Source organism: Cololabis saira, chromosome 18, assembly GCF_033807715.1.
Source record: "Cololabis saira isolate AMF1-May2022 chromosome 18, fColSai1.1, whole genome shotgun sequence".
Taxonomy (NCBI): Eukaryota; Metazoa; Chordata; class Actinopteri; order Beloniformes; family Belonidae; genus Cololabis; species Cololabis saira.
Genome location: NC_084604.1, coordinates 7,421,125 through 7,444,145, shown reverse-complemented (window position 1 = coordinate 7,444,145; position 23,021 = coordinate 7,421,125). Strand labels below are relative to the sequence as shown.

General features: G+C 39.6%; 1 protein-coding gene across 1 annotated transcript; it reads right to left on the bottom strand.

The window, feature by feature from the left end:
* Window positions 1-533: 533 nt before the first annotated feature.
* Window positions 534-22,741, bottom strand: ddx51 (DEAD (Asp-Glu-Ala-Asp) box polypeptide 51). Its single transcript, XM_061746515.1, has 16 exons — window positions 22,588-22,741; window positions 21,012-21,346; window positions 18,779-18,936; window positions 18,535-18,685; window positions 14,595-14,740; window positions 13,064-13,135; window positions 12,878-12,984; window positions 11,040-11,148; window positions 10,778-10,923; window positions 7,260-7,449; window positions 5,835-5,950; window positions 4,186-4,302; window positions 2,334-2,435; window positions 2,157-2,220; window positions 1,944-2,078; window positions 534-795 (listed from the first exon to the last, which is right to left on the bottom strand). Exons 1-16 carry the CDS (start codon window positions 22,608-22,610, stop codon window positions 778-780), a joined length of 1,989 nt encoding a protein of 662 aa, XP_061602499.1. The 5' UTR covers window positions 22,611-22,741; the 3' UTR covers window positions 534-777.
* Between the last annotated feature and the right edge of the window lie 280 nt (window positions 22,742-23,021).

Genomic DNA, 23,021 nt, shown 5'->3' with positions numbered 1-23,021 from the left:
AACAGAAGAGTTTAAGATTCCCAGAATATTCTAATTTTTTGAGATAGGATATTTATTTATATATTTTTTTTAAGCTGTAAGCCATGATCAGCAATATTAAAATAATAAAAGGCTTGCAATATTTCAGTTGATTTGTAAAGAATCCAGAATGTATGACATTTTTTTTTTTTTTTTTTTTTTAATTGCATTACAGAAAATCACAATATTCAAATTTTCTGAGACAGTCCTGTATAATACTGCCCAGGAGATGTGAAAATCATTGCATTCTGGTTTTAATCAGATGTTAAAGTCTCACAGCCTTCGGGAGTTTGAGATTGTAATAAGAGAATTTGCAATTATAAGAACACAACACACACCAGTTATAAATGTTTTACTAGAAACAACACGTTGCGTAACAAACCAGAATGTCTTGGGTGTCAGAACAATCGTGCAAAAGTCATCACATCCACTAAAACACAGCTAGAACTCGTAAACACATCCGCACTGATGCAACTCACATTCGTCACATTAAACCGGTGGAGAAAAATGTGGAGAAAAAAAAGGGACCATTAGTCCTTTTATATAAACACTGTCTTCTTCATACACACACCTGTGTCTTAACCCTTTTTTTGTTTTTTTTTAATTAAAGAAGGATTTCATGTGTCTTGAAACTTGTTACTCTTAAGTTGCATATTCAAGGGTCAAAGGTTGAATAACAGGAACATGAGGTGAAAGTACAGCAGAAACGATGCTGTTTGATAATCGTACTGGTGGGATTTTGACTTCAGCTCAGTTTCATCATCTGCTTTTCTCGTCCTGTGGAAAAGAAAAGGATAGCAAGTGCAGACGTTAGCAACAGCTAAATGGGGTTTATATTGAATAGGGGTGTAACGATACACTAATCTCACGATACGGTACGATACACGATATTGAGGTCACGATAACGATACGATATTATAGCAGTATTTTTTTAACAACCTTGAATGAGGAACATATGACTGGAAAAATGGTCTTTTATTTGAAAGACACAAAATACAAAATAATACTGTGTTTGCCCTATTGTTACAGTTTGTAATGCTTTATAACTGTTTAAGTTTTAGAGAGAAAGCCAGGCCAACCATTTTCCACAAACTGAACTAAAAGTAAATGTCAGGTTTGCATTATGATCTTCAGTTTCATACAAGTACAAATATTTACCCACAAACTGAATAGTTTCTCTCATGTATGATTTTACTTTTTTCTTTTCCAGAAATTTAACAACTCAAATGAAATAAATAAATAAAAGTAAATAAATACATACAATTTTACATCATAAAAAAGATTGATGCTCACCTTATAAGTGTAAGAGGAGATTTATTTTTGTTAAGGTTATTTTGGTAATTCAGGGTTCATTATTTTATGAATATATTCTGATGTAAATCAGGGACTATAATGACACTAGTCAGTTTATCTGTAGTGATTAGTCTGTTTTAGATTGGGCGGAGTGATACGCCACAGTACGGCACTAGGTGCTGTGTTGATGTTCTAAAATCCTACACTGTTGAGGGACATTAAAGTACACTGGAACTCAGCAGAAGTTGTCCCCGTGTTTGTCCTACTCACGACCTGAAAAAGGTTTAATTTAATAAGGTAAGGCTTAACTCTACACCAGCCTTACATAAGTAAAAGTTCAGAGCTCAAAACCCTGCAAGAGTCCCGTGATCGGGACCAAAACGGTACTAGTTTCTTCTGAGCGGAGGAAGATTTTGGTCCGCGGGTCGAGGCGCGGTCGCCACGCGTGGTCGGATGCGCGTTCCTAGTCAACACAATAGATTAATATTAATAACCCATACAGTTTGTCACCTCCACGACATGTATCGTGACGTTTTTGTATCGCAAACTTTCGTGGCATGATATATTGTTACACCCCTAATATTGAATAAAAGAATTCAAAAGCACTATTCTCCAGGTGTTTGAGGCGTTACCTTGACTACAACGGCCAGCTCTTGCAGTATTTGTTCGTATCGTTCTTCCATGCCCTTCAAGCTCTCCGGCTTGATCAGCTGCTTCTGAATCCCAGGACTTCCGGCTTCCGCCACCATTTGAAGGAAATTCTTCTCCTTAAGAGGTGGGACAAAAACAATTCAGTTGTTTCCCTGTTTCCCTTTGACCCTGCCATGATGCGTTTGGTGTCATACCTGCACCCTGAGCAGAAAGGTGAAGGCCAGTCCTGCTTTCCCTGCCCTGGCCGTTCTCCCCACCCTGAATGAATGAATGCATGCAGACGCAGCCGTCAGGACACGGTGTGAAACGCACCACAGTATGTTTGGAAAACTCAATATTGCCTAGAAACATTTGGGCGGTGAACTGCTCACCTGTGGATGTAGGTCCTGACGTACTGCGGCGCGTCGTAGTTGACGACACACTTGACCCCGCTGACGTCGAGGCCTCGGGCAGCCGCGTCCGTGCTGATCAGCCTTCGGGAAGACATGAATAAATGAATAATGAATGAATTAGGGCTGGGCGATATGGACCAAAAGTCATATCTCGATATTTTCTAGCTGAATGGCGATACTCGATATATATCGATATTTTTTCTGTGCCATAATTGGGGTTTCCCCCAAAGCATTATAGCATAGCATCTCTGTTAGCTTCATTTTTTCTGAGGCAAACCCTTAAAAAAACAGTCAGTTTTAATACAAAGCCTCGTGCCAAATGTCACACATGTACCTTTATTAACAGAGGTCTGCACAATATCAAAATGTATAAAACAAATGAAATAAAAATAAACTGCCTGCATATATAGAATAAAAATGCTCCTTGAATAAAATAAAACAAATATCCCTTTCCTGCATAACAATTAAATTAAAATACACTGTGCAATTAATACAATGTAGACAGTAACAGCTATATCGATATAAACGATATTGTCTCGTACCATATCGCGTTTGAAAATATATCGATATATATTAAAATCTCGATATATCGCCCAGCCCTAGAATGAATAAACGGGAGGGAACACGGTTCGCTGAAACACTGTCCAAGTGGTTCTAAGCAATGTTCTCATGTTTAGTTTATTTCTAAATATTTCTAAAAATATTCTGAAATAGCCCGGGCATATTTGATGGTACCCTTAAAAATTATAATTTGATTATTATTATCATAAGTGGCTTCAGTATTTTTATCAGCTTTTCAGCCCAGATGCAGAAATCTTGACAATGATGTTGCTGCTAAACTTAAAAGGGACCTTATTTTTGTTTATACATTTTCCTTTAATTTAGTATCATTAAATATATTCAGTTGCATTGTTTTGGTTGAACATGAAGATAAATAAATGACAGATAACATGAACCTTTGTCACATTTGTGGGTTCTTTCTTTCTTTCTTTCTAGAACAGGGGTCGGCAACCCAACATGTTTTAGAGCCGTATTGGACCAAAAACACAAAAAACAAATATGTCTGGAGCCGCAAAAAATTAAAAAGTCTTGTATAAGCCTTAGAATGAAGGCAACACATGCTGCATGTTTCTATATTAGTTAGAACTGGGGGAAGATTTTTTTTTTTTAATTATGCACTTCGAGAAAAAAGTCAAATGTCGAGAAAAAAGTCGAAATGTCAAGATTAAAGTTGAAGTACAATCTTCAGAAAAAAGTCGAAATGTCGAGAAAAAAGTCGGAATGTCGAGAAAAAAGTCGAAATGTCGAGATTAATGTTGAAGTACAATCTCGAGAAAAAAGTCAAAATGTTGAGATTAAAAAGGAAAGGAAAAAGGAAGGAAAAAAAGAGAAAAAAGAGGAAAAAAAAAAAGGAAAAAAGAAGAAAAAAAAGGAAAAAAAAGGTCAAACATTTTTGAAAAAGCTCCAGGAGCCACTAGGGCGGCGCTAAAGAGCCGCATGTGACTCTAGCGCTGCGGGTTGCCGACCCCTGTTCTAGAAAGACTTCCAACAAATCGTCTACATCAACAACTACATGTAAATGACCGTCATTATTAAACTGATGTTTTGTGAATTAAAATGCAAAACAGTTTCCAGTGAGCAGGTTTATGGCGGTCTTTTCTGCCGTGTTTATAACTCATTGTCACTTGACGTATTTGATATATTTTATCTAAGTTATTGTTCCATCCACTCTGTGACATGACGAGCTAAACGAGTGGAGGTGAGAGAGGAGGATGACTGCACTTCTCCACATATCTCCTGCCAACATCCCAACACACACACACAGACTCACATGTGGATCTTTCCCTGCTCAAAGCTCTTCAGAGTCCTCTTCCTCTCGCTCGGGGAGAGTCGGGACGAGAACTCGGCGGCCTGAATCCCCCCGAAGAGCTGCACCAACAGCTGGAGTCTGAGGAACAAACAAGTGCAGAGGTTTAAACGTCCAGACACGCACTGATGCTGTGATGAAGAGATGTGTGTCCAAAAATAAGTATTTTCTGGCGTAACATTCACACAGAGCTAGTGATTATATTTGGAGAGGACATTGCATTTAATTGGGACGAACTCTTCCTTGGGCCTGTACGTTCAACCACTGTAAACACTTATTTGGAATACTGAGCTGCAATAAAAGCAATAACAAAGAAATGGCTTTAGCCAGACGTCCCATCTATAGATGAATGGTATGATATAATTTATGATATAGAGGGTATGCATTGACGTCACTTCCCCACTGGACCAGCCCCCTTACTCACACTGAGTGGTAAAACATCAGCAAAAACAGCTGCAACTAGTGGAGAAGACGGAATAACAGCTGATTATCTGCTTAAATTAAAAGGTAGTTGGACTTGACAGTGACCCGTACAGTTACCAAGAACCAGTGGTCCATGGACATTAATATTTGGTACAGTTACCAAGAACCAGTGGTCCATGGACATTAATATTTGGTACAGTTACCAAGAACCAGTGGTCCATGGACATTAATATTTGGTACAGTTACCAAGAACCAGTGGTTCATGGACATTAATATTTGGTACAGTTACCAAGAACCAGTGATCCATGGACATTAATATTTGGTACAGTTACCAAGAACCAGTGATCCATGGACATTAATATTTGGCCACGAATCCAGTTTCCTGATATTTATATGAACTTAATTTCTACGCCGGGGAAATACACGAAGCAAAGCTTGAAGGCTTACAAAAGTCTTGACGCTTAGTCCGACTTCAAGGCAGGATTTGTTGTAGAAATTAAAGTGATGAGGACACCGAACTTTATGATTTGACCGTTTAACGTTAACTACCCAAAAATCCAACATTACCTGATACAAAATGGGAACCACAAATCCACGTTTCGGTGTCTGGAATCCAGTTGTTTCTGTGAATTGCAGTGATCCATTTGTCTCTTTTAAGCTTATTTTTCGGCAGTCTGTAAAACGATAACTCAGATTTCTTGCTAAATCTATGAGTACAGTCGATCACACAAAAGCTCTTTCCCATTTTAGATGTTTTCCAGTTGCTCAAACTGAAAGTTTACGCTGACACTCAGTCTTTCTGACACTCAGTCTGTGAAGTCTCATCTGTGACGTCATGCTTATTCCCTCTATATTTGTGATGGAAAGAATTACTTTCTCAATGACGCTGCAGCAATCTAAATTCAAAGACATCTGGGAGAAAAGGAAAATATACATTTCCCTGAAACTCCCTGCTTTTGTTTAATTTTCTTTTACCTCTTACAAGATTTGTTTAAGTATCTATTTTCTTGTATTACTAAAATAGAAAACACCTCAAGTTCATGTGTTCTGTTATAACCTGTTTTGTGAATTGAAAAAAACAAACTGGAGCACTGTGTGGAAACAAGTAACGATGTGATAAAGATGTATGTATTGTTGACATGTGATTCCAAACAGAAATAAAAAGGTGTGTGAGTGAGCGGCGTGTCCACCTGTGAGCCGTCTCCCTGGAGTTGGTGAAACAGAGGGCGGGGCTCAGCTTCATGCGCAGGAGGAAGTGCAGGATGAGGAGGGGCTTGTTGCTCATCGTACAGGGCACGTAATACTCCTGAAACAGAGGGGGCAGTGAGCTCCGTCAGGGCTGGGCCATGTCACCTCACATCAATATCACCATAAACTGGGCAGTTTTACCTCGATATGGATAAATGCACGAGAAACGCAATGGTATGGTACCTTTTGTTGCTATTTTCATGAGGCGTTTAAACCCTGTGTGGGAATGTCTCCCTCCCATTCCCCATCGACCTTCTTCAGAAGGAACAAATGTGACTACAGGACTGTCTCAGAAAATTAGAATATTGTGATAAAGTTCCTTATTTTCTGTAATGCAATTAAAAAAACAAAAATTTCATACATTCTGGATTCATTACAAATCAACTGAAATATTGCAAGCCTTTTATTATTTTAATATTGCTGATTATGGCTTACAGTTTAAGATTAAGATTCCCAGAATATTCAAATTTTTTGAGATAGGATATTTGAGTTTTCTTAAACTGTAAGCCATGATCAGCAATATTAAAATAATAAAAGGCTTGCAATATTTCAGTTGATTTGTAATGAATCCAGAATGTATGACATTTTTGTTTTTGTAAATGCATTACAGAAAATCACAATATTCTAATTTTCTGAGACAGTCCTGTATATCAAATAGACCGTTTTATTTATTCTATAACAAAGAAAAACACTGTAGTGGTCATTATGGTTTGCATTATGCATCTTCAGTTTCATACAAGTACAAATATTTAGCCACAAACTGAATAGTTTCTCTCATGTATGACTTGACTTTTTTCTTTTCCAGAAATTTAACAACTAAAATTAAATAAATAAACTATGAAAAGTCCCAAACTCCAAATGCAACATGACTGTTATTTATCTTCTGCCAGAGCTCAGAGCTTCACCTGCTCCAGCCTGAGAGATGGACATATTCTTCTTCAGGAATATTAGCATATCCACATTTTCTGGCGGTAGTTGGGATCTTTGGGCAGTAACTTTGTCCTCTGCTGTTGAAAACACGTTCATCTGGAACTGAGGTAGCAGGGATGGAGAGGTTTGCTTTGGCGCCCTCTTGTGTTAAAACTAAATCACTACATTGAAAAAAGAAATCAGCGTCTGCTTGTATTGACTGGATAAATTTGTCCCAATATCGCGTTACAGTTTGTCACCTCCACGACACGTATCGTGACGTTTTTGTATCGTGAAATTTCAGGGCACGATATATTGTTACACCCCTATTAATTACAACACCAAATTTACCGTCATGGGAAAATTGATGTTGTTCAACTCAGTGAATGTCGGTAAAGTTGCGTTTTGGGTTTATCGCCCAGGCCTAACCTCCGTCCTCTTTTCCTCTCATCTCTTACCGTGAGTCCCTGGGGGAAGTCGAAGCGGTCCTGTTTTTGCGTGGCGGCTGCTGATGCGTCACTGGAGTCTCTGTGAACAGAGCTGAAGAGTCTGGGCTGGTGGAGGCCGAGCTCCTGCAGCTTCTCCGGGTTCTGCGTGAGCGTGGCGGAGAACAGCAGCTTCTGGAGAGGAACCTGAGGAGGGGACAGACTGACAGGAGAAACAGGACGACGCACCATTACTCAGAGTTTCTGTTGGAGCGCTCAGATGTCTGCTCCTCTGATCCCAGTGCAGCGTAGCGCTCAGCACAGCCCAGCACAGCACAGCACAGCACAGCACAGCACAGCACAGCACAGCACAGCACAGCACAGCACAGGGATCTGGGACGCAGTTCTGTCCCCAACGCCTACAAAAGCTTCATCTGCACCATCAACTGGTCTTTCAGACACATCCTCACCAGGCTTTCCTTTAATCAACATTCCTATCCCATAGAAATTTGATTGAACTTCATTTTACTTTATTCATTTACACAAGATATGTCCTGAAAGCTTTGTAGGATGCAGTTGTTAAACTTTTCATTCCAGGAGCTGATTATGGACCGCTCGCATGTCAACCGTTTGGCCATGTACTTGTCCCCATTTAGAACTCAGTGACATGTTTGATAAAAGTGATCACAACGAGCCGCTCGGTGGCGCAGTGGGTTAAGCATCAGCCCATATACTGAGGCTACAGTCCTCCTGCAGCGGTCGCAGGTTTGAGAGATTTAGGCTTCAGAACGTCACATTATGCAACAAAAGCGTCACCAGCATCATTCGTGCGACCTGTGTTTACAATTAGTTTGGCCACCGTCAATATTTTCTTGTATTTTACCTGTTTTATATTCTAAAGTCACACTTAAAAGTAACTCCACTTCTCTGTCACTCCAAACGAAAGACTCTCGTTCATCTTGGAAGTAACTGCAGTCAAGGCTGATTTATGGTTCTGCGTTACACCAACGCAGAGCCTACGGTGTAGGGTATGCGGCGACGCACACCGTACGTAGGCTACGCCGTCGATTTAACGCAGAACCATATTATTCAGGATTCACACGTGTCATTTGTTGACGTTTTTTTCCAGGATTCTGATTGGCTAGCATCACTTTATCTTCTCGTTACACTGCCCCCTGCAGGTTTGGATGCTCATAGCACCTTAACAGATATTTATGTGGGTTCGTGTAAACGAGGGTATTTTTCAAAACGTAGAGGGGGAAATATCAGTTTTTGTAAATACCCGGCTATGTGGAAACGTGGCCTTAGAAAGAAGATGCTTTCCCCCCATCAGACGTACGGACGAATCCTCTTCGTGTAGACCTTTTCTAATTTCAGTCATGAAGTCTAACATGTTAAAACACTTGTTAGAGTGTGCATGGGAGCATATGGAACACACTGGTGTGTGAAAGAGGGAGATGGCGTTGTAAACTAGAAAATACAGTAATCCCTGGCTATAACGCGGTTCACCTTTCACGTCTCGCTGCTTCACGGATTTACATTGTGCATCGTGTTCTACATTCTGATTGGCTAAACAGTCTCGCCGCTTCTTCACTTCCTGTGTCAATAACGTTGGTTGCTTAGCAACAAGCTGAGAAACGGCCCATGAGCTTCAGCAGCAGCTCAAGAACGGGAACTTTGATGAATCGTTCATTACAGTCTCAGATATAATCCGTGGTGACATGTCTGTTTAGAAGAATCTTTTTGCCCAAGAAAGAAAAAAGAGCGACAACAACGACCCATAACTATGTTCTTCTCTGGAAAAACCACACCTGCACCACGGCTTTAGAAGGAAAAGACGCTACAGAGTCAGGATGCAGCAGCATCAGAAGAGCAGGGGAATACACACCAGTCACAATTTGTATTTCTTTCATAATCATTTTTCATTTTCTCCCCTTCAAATCCAATTAATCGGGTCGTGGTGGAGCTGATCTCTGCAATTTGAAGCCTTGTACAATAATTAGGAATGGGTGATATTTTACCGTTCCCGATATACCGTCAAAAAAATTCCCCACGGTAAGAATTTGTCATCTCGCGGTAAAATCGATAAATTCCCGTTGATGATGTTTTTGTGTAAAGATGATTTATGGTTCTGAGTTAAATCCACGCACAACATACGTGAAGGAAGGAAGAAAGGAAGGGAAAAAAGAAGAAAAGAAAGAAAGAAAGAAAGAAAGAAAGAAAGAAAGAAAGAAAGAAAGAAAGAAAGAAAGAAAGAAAGAAAGAAAGAAAGAAAGAAAGAAAGAAAGAAAGAAAGAAAGAAAGAAAGAAAGAAAGAAAAAAGGATAAATTTCCATTGAAGACGTTTTTGTGTAACAAACATGGCGGATCTGAGAGCGAGATAGATTTATAGTTACAAAGGTGGAGTTGAATTGGTATTTTTTTATCGTCATTTTTATCGTTATCAGGATAAATGCCAGAAATGATCGTGATACATTTTTTTAGTCCATACCGCCCATCCCTAACAATAATAGCAAAAAAAAAGAAAAAAAAGGTTCCTACTTCGGAGATTTCACCTATCACAGGTTCTTTTCGGAACGTAACCCCTGCGAATAATAATGAATATACGGTAATAATTAGACCCTCCAGGAATCTGCAAAGAAAAAGTTTAAATTCCGCGGAGAGGAATTCTTGATTCCGCGGCTTGAAAGTTAATATTCCGCGGGCATTAAAAAATATATATTTTTAATGTAAAAATTAGGTAAATTTTTACCAAAACACTCTAAAACTGTAAAACAGTGTGTAACATACTATTACTGGTTATAAAATAATGAACATCAACATTTTCTTTGTCCCACTTTGGCATATTTATTTGCAACGAAAAGAGAAGGCCATTTGCAGTAAAAATATAAAATGCTGACACTGTGAAATGCAGTATAGTACTGTTCCCTGAACACTGGGAAAACCAGTGTTCAGGGAACAGTACTATTTGTCCACGGAAGTGGGGATTTCCCAGTTCCCAGTCGGAATTTTCAACTGGAACGCCCCTTGAAGTGGGATTTCCAACTGGGAAAGTGGGAGAAGCTTCACCACCCCCGAGTTACCATTCCAAGATGGCTGCCATTCCCAGTTCCCAGTTCCGACTTCCGAGGTAAATGGAACGCGGCATTTGACTTACTGGGCACCGGACGGAGAAATCGCTTCATAACTGAAGGTTTTCTTTATGCTGTATGTAGTAATGTCTCCCCATATCTACAGTATGTAGTTAATAGTTTAAACTTTACTTTATGTCTCCGTGGAAGCCAAGGACCGATGCTGGTGACTGTTTGTTTCCTTATCCGGCTAGTGTTACTACGTATGTGCGACATCTAGCGGCCGGGATGAAAATTACATGTAAAAAAAGTGATTTTTCTGCACCAGACATTGAAATCCACGGAAGGTCTGTAAATCCACGGACAGCCGTGAAATCCGCGGAAATTTCCGCGATCGCGGAATCGCGGATTCCTGGAGGGTCTAAATAATAATGAATATAGGTGGTGTTGATGTAGACAGTGAGGTTTCAGCAGACACACCTGTCTGCTGTGATAAATGCCGTCTCCGTCCTCCTGAAGAGGCTCAGGTCCTCTGCTTGGTCTCTGCAGCTGAACGCTGCTCTCATCACCTGGCTGAGCCACGAGTGGTGCATGCTGTCAATCATCCTGTCAGCCTCGTCAATGATCTGCCCGGGGAAGAGAAGAGGATGAAAAGTAACTAAATACACAGAGATGTTGAACATGTGATTTCAGTGTTGTTTTTATCTGATCTACTTCAGTGACGCCGGGTTTGAGTGCTTACAAGGAACCGGAGATGTTTCAGACATAAGCCGGACGTTTTATTGATGTGATCCACCAGCCGTCCAGGAGTGGCAACAACGATGTCCGCTGCACTTCGCCTCACGCTCCCTCTGAAAGATACAGCAGTCAAATACATAAGGAGCTCCGTCTGTTTCCAGCGTGGCGTGAGAGTAGTTGAGGTGGACGTATCCATACTTCAATAGAGAATGTCCTGCCAATAGCGAGGCGTGACCTCGCCACAACCAACAAGTCCAGTTTGGGATTTTAAAAACATGGAATACGCTAAAATTAAACGGCTCTTACTGTTGAAAAATAGTTTAAAAAAAAAAAGCTACTGCATGATTTATTTATTGAAATGTGACGTCATTAACAGTCTAGTATGGATTTTACTGCTCAGCCCCAGATACAGACAACAATATTTGGCTTTGCAATGGTTTGGGAAGGGAATTACAGGAAGGGCATCATTAAGCTGAAATAAATACATTCTGAATAAATAAATAAGAAAGAAAGATAGCGAGCGAGAGAGAGAGAGAGCAAGCACCTCAGGTGCGGCCGAATCAACCAATGGTACATACAGGACTGTCTCAGAAAATTACAATATTGTGATAAAGTTCTTTATTTTCTGTTTTGCAATTTAAAAAAAAGTCATACATTCTGGATTCATTACAAATCAACTGAAATATTGCAAGCCTTTTATTATTTTAATATTGCTGATTATGGTTTACAGTTTAAGATTAAGATTCCCAAAATATTCTAATTTTTTGAGATAGGATATCTGAGTTTTCTTAAGCTGTAAACCATAATCAGCAATATTAAAGTAATAAAAGGCTTGCAATATTTCAGTTGATTTGTAATGAATCCAGAATGTATGACATTTTTGTTTTTTTAATTGCATTACAGAAAATCACAATATTCTAATTTTCTGAGACAGTCCTGTACTCAAGAGAGAGAAAGCACTGCTGAGCTCAGTAACAACACAAGTCAGTCCTACTCTCTCACCCATGTGTCTTGAATGCAAGATAGAAATTGGTGCCCTAACTCATTGTTTTTGGTCATGTTGTAAACTGCAAGTGTATTGGTTTAATGTGCGATATGAAATAGAAAAAAACTGGAGATGGACCCCGTATCTCTCGAATTGGGCGTCCCAAGACAACACTTAACATCAAAACATAATCGGAGGCTGTATTGTATTCTGACTTATGCAGCGAGGAAGAATATTTTATCGCAGTGGATCAATAAAAAAGTACTAACTGTTAAAGGCTGGTGAAGAGTGGTGTTTGATCTGGTGCCATTAGAGTATCTTACATGTATATTACATTCTAAAACAGACCAATTCTATAAAGTTTGGGAGCCCTACTTGAACTATGTAGAGCCTGATGTCTCTAATGTTGCAGGGATTTTCTTGACTGGTCATACTGTACATTTTTACTGTAACCCAGAGTATTATTTATATGGATCTGAGCTGGTGTTTTTTTTTTTTGTTCCGTTTGTTTGTTTGCCTATTTTGCTTGTTATTTCTTTGGATCATATTACGTGTCCATTCTTTACTTGTAAAAGTGAAAAATTAATAAAAATATTGTTTAAATAAAAAAATAACAACACAAGTGCTGGAATACGTTTGTATCTTCTAAACTAGATTACTGTAATGTAAATAATCATCTCTCCAGCGCCGGTATAAAGAGCTCTGTCCGGCCCAACATCTCCCCTCTGGTAGGTCCTCGTTCCCACCGTCTTATGGGCTGGAACTGTCCTGAATGTTTTCTACCCGGGAATGTTTCTCACGGTAAAGAAGGAGTGCAGTGAGGGTTTCTGGAGCTGTGCTGGTTCCCGAGCTCTCACCTCTGCTCTGTGAGAGACTCCTGTTCTGCAGAGAAGGACTTCTGCCCGGCCAGCATCACCACCTTCAGAGGGGTGCCCTCGGCGTACGACACAAACACTTTGTAAACCTGTACGTGAGAACGTGTCAGCAGGATTCCAGCTGTTCTGGATTAGTGTTAGGATGCAAGTCGTTGTTAAGCTTCTGACCTGTTGGGCGAGCTCTTTGGTCGGCAGCACGGCCAGAGCCCGGACTTCACACACCACCCGCTCCGTTAGCACCTGAGAAGGAAAAAAAATAAAATAAATCATACTCTACATATTCCACCTTGTACACTATTTTCCACCGCGCTTTTCCACTAGAACCTACTCAGCCCGAGTCGCCTCCACTCGTTTGGTTCTTTCCCACTAGGGGTCTAATGTGCCGAGTAGATACTTTTCCTGTAACTATTCTGGGGTTCTAAGATGTCAGATACAGCTGAGTTGGCTGTATCTGACATCATCACACTACAGGCCACTGATTGGTCGGGGGGGTTGGAGTAGGAATGGGTGATATTTTACCATTCACGATAAACCGTCAAAAAAATTCCCCACAGTAAGAATTTGTCATCTCGCGGTAAAATCGATAAATTCCCGTTGATGACGTTCTTATGTAAAGATGATTTATGGTTCTGAGTTAAATCCACGCACAACGTACGTGAAGGAAGGAAGGAAGGAAGGAAGGAAGGAAGGAAGGAAGGAAGGAAGGAAGGAAGGAAGGAAGGAAGGAAGGAAGGAAGGAAGGAAGGAAGGAAGGAAGGAAGGAAGGAAGGAAGGAAGGAAATGAGCCAGAAAGAAAGAAAGAAAGAAAGAAATGAGCCAGAAAGAAAGAAAGAAAGAAAGAAAGAAAGAAAGAAAGAAAGAAAGAAAGAAAGAAAGAAAGAAAGAAAGAAAGAAAGAAAGAAAGAAAGAAAGAAAGAAAGAAAGAAAGAAAGAAAGAAAGAAAGAAAGAAAGAAAGAAAGAAAGAAAGAAAGAAAGAAAGAAAGAGATAGATTTAGTTAAAAAGGTGGAGTTGAATTGGTATTTTTTTTATCGTCATTTTTATCGTTATCAGGATAAATGCCAGAAATTATCGTGATACATTTTTTGTCCATACCGCCCATCTCTAGGTTGGAGTCAGACGTCTGAGTCAGGAGGAGGAAATCAGAGAAAGAGACTCTGACGGCTTCTTGTTCATTTCATTCCACCAGCAATGGCAGCAAAAGTCTGTTTCATGATCCAACTCTGAGGGTCAGATGTTCATAAACCTGGTGCTGAGGAGAGAATTAAAAAGGGATCTAGACGGAGATAAGGAACGACCAGATCCACCAGGAGCTCTGTCTCTTCATAGCTGCTCACGGCTCCAGCTGACTTTTCAGCAGCGCAGACACAAACTAAATAAATTAAAAAGTGTCGCCGCTTGAAGCTTCTTTCACTCATTTTTTAACTTGATATCAAACACAAGCCACAGGCCCAGCAGCACATCTATCATCTCCTCCAGGTTCTACATCTTTAGTGTCGTCTTCTTCCTTTAGATCACACAATCAAATACGTCACAGCAGCTTCACTCCAACCTCCTACTTCTCATCTGGGTATTGAAAAGAAACGAGGGCGAGTGGAGTCGGGCTGAGTAGGTGCTGGTGTAAAAGCTCCATTAGTGCCTGCACTTGTTGTTTGTATCGTTTTCTTAGACGTATTTAAAAGGAGATGGTGGCGGCTCACCTGTACGACAGGTACGACGAAGGAGAGAGTCTTCCCGCTGCCTGTTGGAGCAGACACGCAGATGTCCCTGGGCCTGTAGCCGCCCCGGCCCAGCAGAACTCCAGGCTGCACACTCTCCAAGATGGCTGGGATCACCTCAGCTTGCACTTCAAACAGATCAACAAAAACCTTTTAACCTTCCCAGTCAAGTCATCCGCCAAATAGGCCTGTGTTGAAAAAAATCCATTTTCCGATTCTAAATCGATTCTCATATTAATTCCTAAAAATCGATTCTTATGTCTAAAGATCGATTTTTTTTTTTCTCATCATTTTCACCAGGTGAACTTTAATCCCAGTAGTCGGACACACAGTTTGTCATGACACTTCTGAAAAATGCCAGGTGCTTCGTGGCAATATGTGTGCGTGTGGTGACAGAATAAATTAGATAAGCTCAAATAATTTGTTTACTGCATGAACTGTTGCAATTTCTTTCTTTTTTGCACTTTAAATGGATATTGAAAGGCCTGTTTGAGTTATTTATTTCTTAGTTACCGGTATTTCACAATAATTATTGTGAAATTATTATTTTACTACTTATTTTACAGTTATATAATTCAGGCAACAGCTCAAAAAACATTTTAAATAACACTAAGTGAAATCAATATCGAATCGGATTGAGGCCCCGTTTACACGGAGCAAAAACTGAGGCGTTTTCATGCGTTTTGGCCGTTCGTTTACACGAAAACGCAGCTCAAAACCCCCAAAAACGATCATTTCTGAAAACTCCGGCCAAAGTGGAGATTTTCAAAAACTCAGTTTTCACGTTTGCGTCTAAACGGAGGAAAACGGAGATTTAAGCTTCAGAACGTCACATTTAGTCTGGGGCCCCGGGGATATTTTGGTTCAGATTCTCGCAAATTCGCCAAATTTGGCACAGATGTTGTCCATACCATACTTAATCATTTTAAGATGGGTGCCAAGATTGGCGCCCCATGGTGCTGCCATATTGCGCAATCCAATATGGCTGCCACCCCCAAAAAACGGAAAGGCCTAGAATCATAAATTATACCACTTTTTATGTGTTTTCTGGATCGTAGAATCTGATTCTGGTGTTATTTCAATGATTTGAGGTCAAGATTACCGCTCAAGGTCAATTTTACTCATCAAAGTTGGTATATAAAGGCAATATAGGGGTAAAATCCAGTATTTCTGGTGTGCCATGCTAGATGCTACGCCCAAAACATTTTATTTTTTATTTTTTTTCTTTCATTATAAGCTATACTTGTATGTATGTATCAATGTTTCACAACTCAAAACAGAAGATTATTATAAACAATAAACGAATAACAAACAATTTTCAATTAAAATTTATATGTGCCAACAGAAAAAGACAAACAAAATGTGTTTAGGGACACAGCCTTTTTTTTTTTTTCTTTCTTTTCCACAAGTCCACAAGTACAACTTCAACTTTAACTAAACAACTGACAGTAGGGGACAATGTAATCAAAATAGTTATTCCGTAAAACTTCAAAATGTCATTCACATTCTTTATTGTGTCTCCATTCCTTGCAAAGCGGGGAGTTAATGGCTGTCATCTTCGTTATTAAGGCACCCACCTTCGCATTTGCAGAGGATTGTGCATCGGACACCGATACGATTGCATTTGCACCTTCCCATGCATCCCTTGAGGCAGCCACAGCGTACAAGAAGGTCACATGCTGCTGATGCATCATTAAGAGTGGTCCACAGTGGTTGCCATGTGCCAGTGCCATCTTTGTGCCAGCCCCACTCACTGAAGTCAGGAATTTCCTGCTGGACCGAGGTTGCCTGATTCCAGTAGAAACTTGCCTGCAGTAGCGCTCACTTGACATGCTGGAACAATGCAGCTTGGGTAGGTGGGAGGTTTTCCAGTGATCTACTTCCAGTGGTGAAGAGGCGATGTCTGGCCTCATTGACACCAGCTGCACCACACCCCTTGCTGTACATGAGGACGACGAAACGCTCAATGTTCTGCATATGCACAGACTCAAGACTGAAAAGGTCAGGGGTGTGTGTGAGAGCAACTAGTGTGTTGGTGAGGTCTGGTATGCTTCTCCAGGCTGCCCAAGCTGTCTTCTTGCCACATCCAAGAAACTGGGAAGTTGTGTCACATCCTGTTAAGCTGTGGAAGAGGGGTAGTGCCAAGGACTTTGATGGACCGAGATCAGAGTAGATGGTATGGACTGGTATGTCACAATATTTTCGACCGGTACCAAAACCCACCCAGAGCTCTGTTAGGCCAAGGGTCTCGAAAAACCGGATTGCCAAAATGACAACATCGCTGTCTACGGTGCGAACATAGGCTGTTGTATGACCCTGCTCTGCTGCATGTGCCAGATGCAGGAGGATCCTGGTGTCTGCCTCAGAATGGTTGCACTTCTGAAGTTTTGTGACATCACAAGGCATGTTGGAGAGCACAGTCTCAAAGCGGGTAGTCAGAAGGAGCTTTCCACGCATGTCATTCTTTGAGATCTGTGTGCTGATGAATGAGAAGAGCTCCTTTTTGTTGTCCTCGTTTTTTAGGAAGCCACTGTTCCATTCATGCTTAGGGATTGGAGTGCTACCATCACCTACTTTTGTCCGTGAACCATTCCCACGTCGTTTCTGTGTCAGATATTTTAGGTTATTTTCCTCTGGGTAGTTGTCCCATACAGCATCAATGCGTTGGGTACTAGTTGTCATTTGGGCCTCCAGGAATGGCATAATGTTGAGCAAGACATACTCGCTGAATGTCTTTGCTGTTGTGGGGCGCACCATGTGGATGACTGCTGCCATATCCAACACCACAGCGGTAGCTTGTTTGGCAGAAGCTGTAGTAAACTTGAGGGGTAAACTTGACTTAATATCATTGAGATGACATAATCTGATTGTTTTGACTTTTGAGTATAGCTTATAATGAGAAGAAAAAAAAACTTTTGGGGGTAGAAGCTGGCATGGCGACCCAAAAATACTGGATTTTACCCCGATATTACCTTTATATACTAACTTTGATGAGTAACCTTGACCTTGAGGGGTAATCTTGACCTCAAATCATTGAAATAACACCAGAATCAGATTCTACGATCCAGAAAACACATAAAAAGTGGTATCATTTATGATTCTAGGCCTTTCCGTTTTTTGGGGGTGGCAGCCATATTGGATTGCGAAATATGGCAGCACCATGGGGCGCCAATCTTGGCACCCATCTTAAAATGATTAAGTATGGTATGGACAACATCTGTGCCAAATTTGGCGAATTTGCGAGAATCTGAACCAAACGGTCCTTATTTTGCCCCGGGGCCCCCGACTAATTATGCAACAGAAACGTCACCAGCGTCATGTGTGTGACCTGTGTTTACAATTAGTTTGGCCACCGTCAATATTTTCTTGTATTTTACCTGTTTTATATTCTAAAGTCACACTTAAAAGTAACTCCACTTCTCTGTCACTCCAAATGAAAGACTCTCGTTCCGTCTTGGAAGTAAAGCCTGAATTATGGTCCTGCGTTAAATCAATGCAGAGCCTACGGCGTAGGGTACGCGGCGATGCGCGCCGACGGTGTGCGTTGCCGCGTACCCTACGCCGTAGGCTCTGCGTTGGTGTAACGCGGAACCATAAATCAGCCTTAACTGGAAGTTACACGTGTCATTTGTTGATGTTTTTCCAGGATTCTGATTGGCTAGCATGACGTTAACAGCGTATTTATGCGGGTCCGTGTAAACGGGGATATTTTTGAAAACGTAGAGGGGAAATATCCGTTTTTGTAAATACCCGGCTACGTGTAAACGTGGCCTTAATCATGATAATCGATTCTGAATATTAAGAATTGGAATGGAATCGATTCTTGACATTTGAATCGATACCCAGCCCTACCGCCAAACACCAAACACTCTCAAACATTTTCATTTGACTTGCATTTTATTTCAAAATTCAAATTGGTCACCTGGAAAGAAGTGCTGAATCCCGTTCTTGTGTAGTTTCTTCAGGAGCTCAGGACAAACCCCAGGGACGTCAGAGACGGGGACCACGTTGCTTTTGATATCCCTGTGAATCAGGTCGGGCTCTGCGAGCCACTGGGGCAGGACTCGGAGAACCTGTGATCAGAAGGAGAGGAGGAGGGAGAGGAGACGATATTTACTGGTATTTACCTCTGGGACTCCTCTCGGCAACTTCAAACGCTATTGTACCTTTTGAACAGGTTTGCTCTCAAATCCTCCAAGAACAGGAAATCCAGATGGGACAGGCGGCTTCTCTGAACCGGGCTTAGAGGAATCCTGTTCTGTTTCTGCAGACGCCTGTTGTGGTTCGGACGCTGCTCCGTCTGGGCTCACTTCGGCTGACTTGCCTAAAATCCAAAAGACAGACGAGATCATTCTAAGATGCACGTTAAACACAACACAACTAGCTGAGTACGAAGCATAACCACTTGTCAGGACTTTAAAAAGCGCAGAAAATTAAAAAAAATCCATCATAATTACACCAAAATGTAATTATATTAAAAGTGAGGACCAAATAAGAAATTAAAATTTCCACCGTTACTATGGAATCAACTTCCAATCTGGGTTAAGGAGGCTGACACCACCTCCACCTTTAGAACTAAACTTAAAACCTTTCTGTTTAGTAAAGCCTATAATTCAGGGGTGTCCAATGTGCGGCCCGCAAGAAGTTTCCAACGCAAAAAACCGAAATGTTAATTTACTAAAAAGGAAGGCACAAATAATTGCCATGAATCGCAGCATATCCGATAAAATATTTCTTCTACAAATCCATCATTATTCCACAAAGAGAGCAGTTTGACATTTTTTTAGTTTTCTAGAATGCATTTGCCGATTTTATTTCTTTGTAGACGGTCGTTTATTTTTATTAACTGACTACTATTATATATTTTCAGGAAAAATATCACTGCTAAAAAAGATGATAGAAGGTATTTATTCGGAGAATTTCAGTTTTGAACACGAGGATAGTGACAAAGTAAAACAGTTAAAAAAGAAGTGCTGACTTTTTCGGCACACTGGCGTAAATATCCACGCCAATTTTTAAAAATAAATACACTTATTGTACTGGAAAAATCTCTAAATCACAAAGAAACACTCTCGGATGTAATAAGAAAGATTTTGCTTTTAATTAAATTTCCTATAAAAAAGCGAAATATAAAAAAAAACATACTTGTTTCTGTTTATCTTTGTAAAATGATATTAAAAGTTTCTTACATAATTTGAAAAAAAAAACGAGAAATTTCAAGAAAAGATCCTGAAGAAATATATTTTACATAATTAGAGTGTGAACAAAGTGCATATTTCCTTTAAAATTAACTAAACTGATATTTGATTAGATAACAATAGTAAAAAAAAAGAATTAGAAAAAAGAAATTTCGCACCGTTTTTGTTATTTTGAGCGTGCGGCCCGCGAGAAAAAAATGTGTCAAATCCGGCCCGCCAAGCAAAATGAGTTTGACACCCCTGCTTTAGTTAGTGTTTAGTAAAACCTCTAGTTAGTGTTAGTAAACCTCTAGTTAGTGTTAGTAAACCTCTAGTTAGTGTTAGTAAACCTCTAGTTAATGTTAGTAAACCTCTAGTTAGTGTTAGTAAACCTCTAGTTAGTGTTAGTAAACCTCTAGTTAGTGTTAGTAAACCTCTAGTTAGTGTTAGTAAACCTCTAGTTAGTGTTAGTAAACCTCTAGTTAATGTTAGTAAACCTCTAGTTAGTGTTAGTAAACCTCTAGTTAGTGTTAGTAAACCTCTAGTTAGTGTTAGTAAACCTCACGTCAAACTCTTTGATTTCTGAAGCATTTTTTCATCCTGGTTTGGATGCTGTTCTGTCTGACAAATCACGATAATGTAAAGGTTGTTTACACCTGAAAGCAACAGTTTGAGCTTTATAAACACAATCTAATATTCATAAAAAGAAGTGCAGATGTGTTTAAGTGGAGGGGTCAAGAACACTGAACACAAAACGACAGAGTTTCACCACTTTCCCCACCCGTCAATCATCATGTTTAGTGGGAAATCCCTGGAAAATTAACAAAATCCGTATGACACATTGTAAGACAGCTGGCAGTGCTTGTTAGCAACAGATGGTGCAGTCTTGCTCTGTATTATTATATCACAGTTTGGTGATTGGAAGAAGAAAAACGTGAACAAAAAGATCTCTCTGAAGTCGTTCTTCCCTTATTGTTGCCAGAAACTTCGAATTAAAAATGTCAGCCTATCTTTTGAAAAGACAAGCACTATTCTTTACTGTGCATAATTACCTGGCTTTATTACATTGCAGTTCTTTAATAAATGCTAGCTATCTGTTAATAATAAGTCAAAATATGCCAATGTGTTAACAAAGCACGATTTGCTGTAACAGTTAAGACAATGCACTGCAAATGTATCAAGCATCGTGGAAAACATGGTAACACATACAAGCGCAACACACCTGATGAATCTTTCTTCTTCCGTTTCTCAGCTGCACCACTCTTTTTCTTCTTTGGTTTTTTGATAGGCTCATCTTGGTTGTCAGAGGTTGAATTATTCAAATCTTCTATTTCGGATTTCCTCCTTTTGTGGTGCTGATGCTCTTGACCGCCATCTCTGTCAGCCTCTCTTTTGTTTTTGACACGCTGCTGCTCCGTTTGTTCGTCACGCTTGCATTCTCTCTCCTCCGTCAAACGCTGTTTCTGCTTCTCTTTAGCTTTCTGTTGCAGTTTAGCCAACAAAACCTCAGACTGTCGGTCCTTTGAGGTACCTCCATTCTCCTCCTCTCCAAGATACCTGTAAGCATTACAACAACATTTAACATTCACCCTTCTGTCCACCTCGTCACCATAATCACAGCAGAGATGCTCCTATTCAAGTCACTGAACTTCAAACTTAAAATGACCAAGTCATATCTAGATTTTTCTGAGTATTTTTACAATGTACAGAAAGAGAAAACACAAGCAGAGATGGCAACTACTTGTTGATTTTAGTGTTGCCTAAATGTAAGGCCTGAAAGATCTACCTATTTTTTTTTTAAATAGATAGCAAAATAGATAACGAAATTGCCATTTGAACTTTTGCAATTAGCATATCCCAAAGGTCACAATCATTAATAGAGCTCAAAGCGTTATTTTGGAAAATGTTGTCACTCCCTTGGGACACACAATGATCATGTGCCAACATCTGTAAAAGCACCTGAGACAACAGTGCCATGAATATGACGCAGAAAATGCATACAGAAGTAATGCTGATCATGCCCAAGAAGGAATATTAATATAACGAGTATTATACAGGACTGTCTCAGAAAATTTGAATATTGTGATAAAGTCATTTATTTTCTGTAATGCAAAAATGTCATACATTCTGGATTCATTAAAAATCAACTGAAATATTGCAAGCCTTTTATTATTTTAATATTGCTGATCATGGCTTACAGCTTAAGAAAACTCAAATATCCTATCTCAAAAAATTAGAATATTCTGGGAATCTTAATCTTAAACTGTAAGCCATAATCAGCAATATTAAAATAATAAAAGGCTTGCAATATTTCAGTTGATTTGTAATGAATCCAGAATGTATGACATTTTTGTTTTTTTAATTGCATTACAGAAAATAAAGAACTTTATCACAATATTCTAATTTTCTGAGGCAGTCCTGTATACTTGATAATGACCTGCAGTTTGGCTTTAAAACATAATGTTGAGAATAAAATTGCAATTACAATATCTCTCATAAACAGCTCAATTGTTCAGCCCTAATGAATATGCAGGGACAAGGTTTGTCATTACCTAACACATACCATGATGCTTATTTGCTTATTTGCTCTGAAATGTTTTGTACGAATCCTTCACAAGTACAACTACTACTATTTATATTACAACTACTATAGGGGTTGTGCCATTAATCATTTTAATCAATGTCGTAAATACCGTAAGCCACCAGGGACATTAAAAGGTAACAGGTTTCTGACACTATGCCCAACTAAAAAACTATTCTTTAATTAGATATTTAAGCAAATGCAGAACATCGCTTACCTGTTTACGAGAAATAGTGACATTTAAAGAGCAAAATGTCCTTAAAAATTGTTAAATGTTCTTCGTCTGTCCCGTGTAAACGTGTATTTTTCTTTGCAAATTTGAACTTTTAGTCTCACAACACAAGAGTCTCATGTGGGCTCATGCGGTATGTTTTTGACGCGGGATTATGACGTCAGTCATAGGGTCGCACATATTGGACGCGATACTATGGTCGCAAAGTTTAAACTGCTTCATAAAAGTTTAACAAACAACAACTCATTTTCTCTCTAAATGTATTTAAATAATATACTGAAAATATGAGATATATATAATGTGTTTTGATACATGTTTCTAAAGACTCAATCGTCTTTTCAGTCGCCGACGTATGGCTCCTTGTTTTGGTTTATTTGTTTTATTTGTTTGTTTGTTTATAGTTTTTTATATTTTCATTA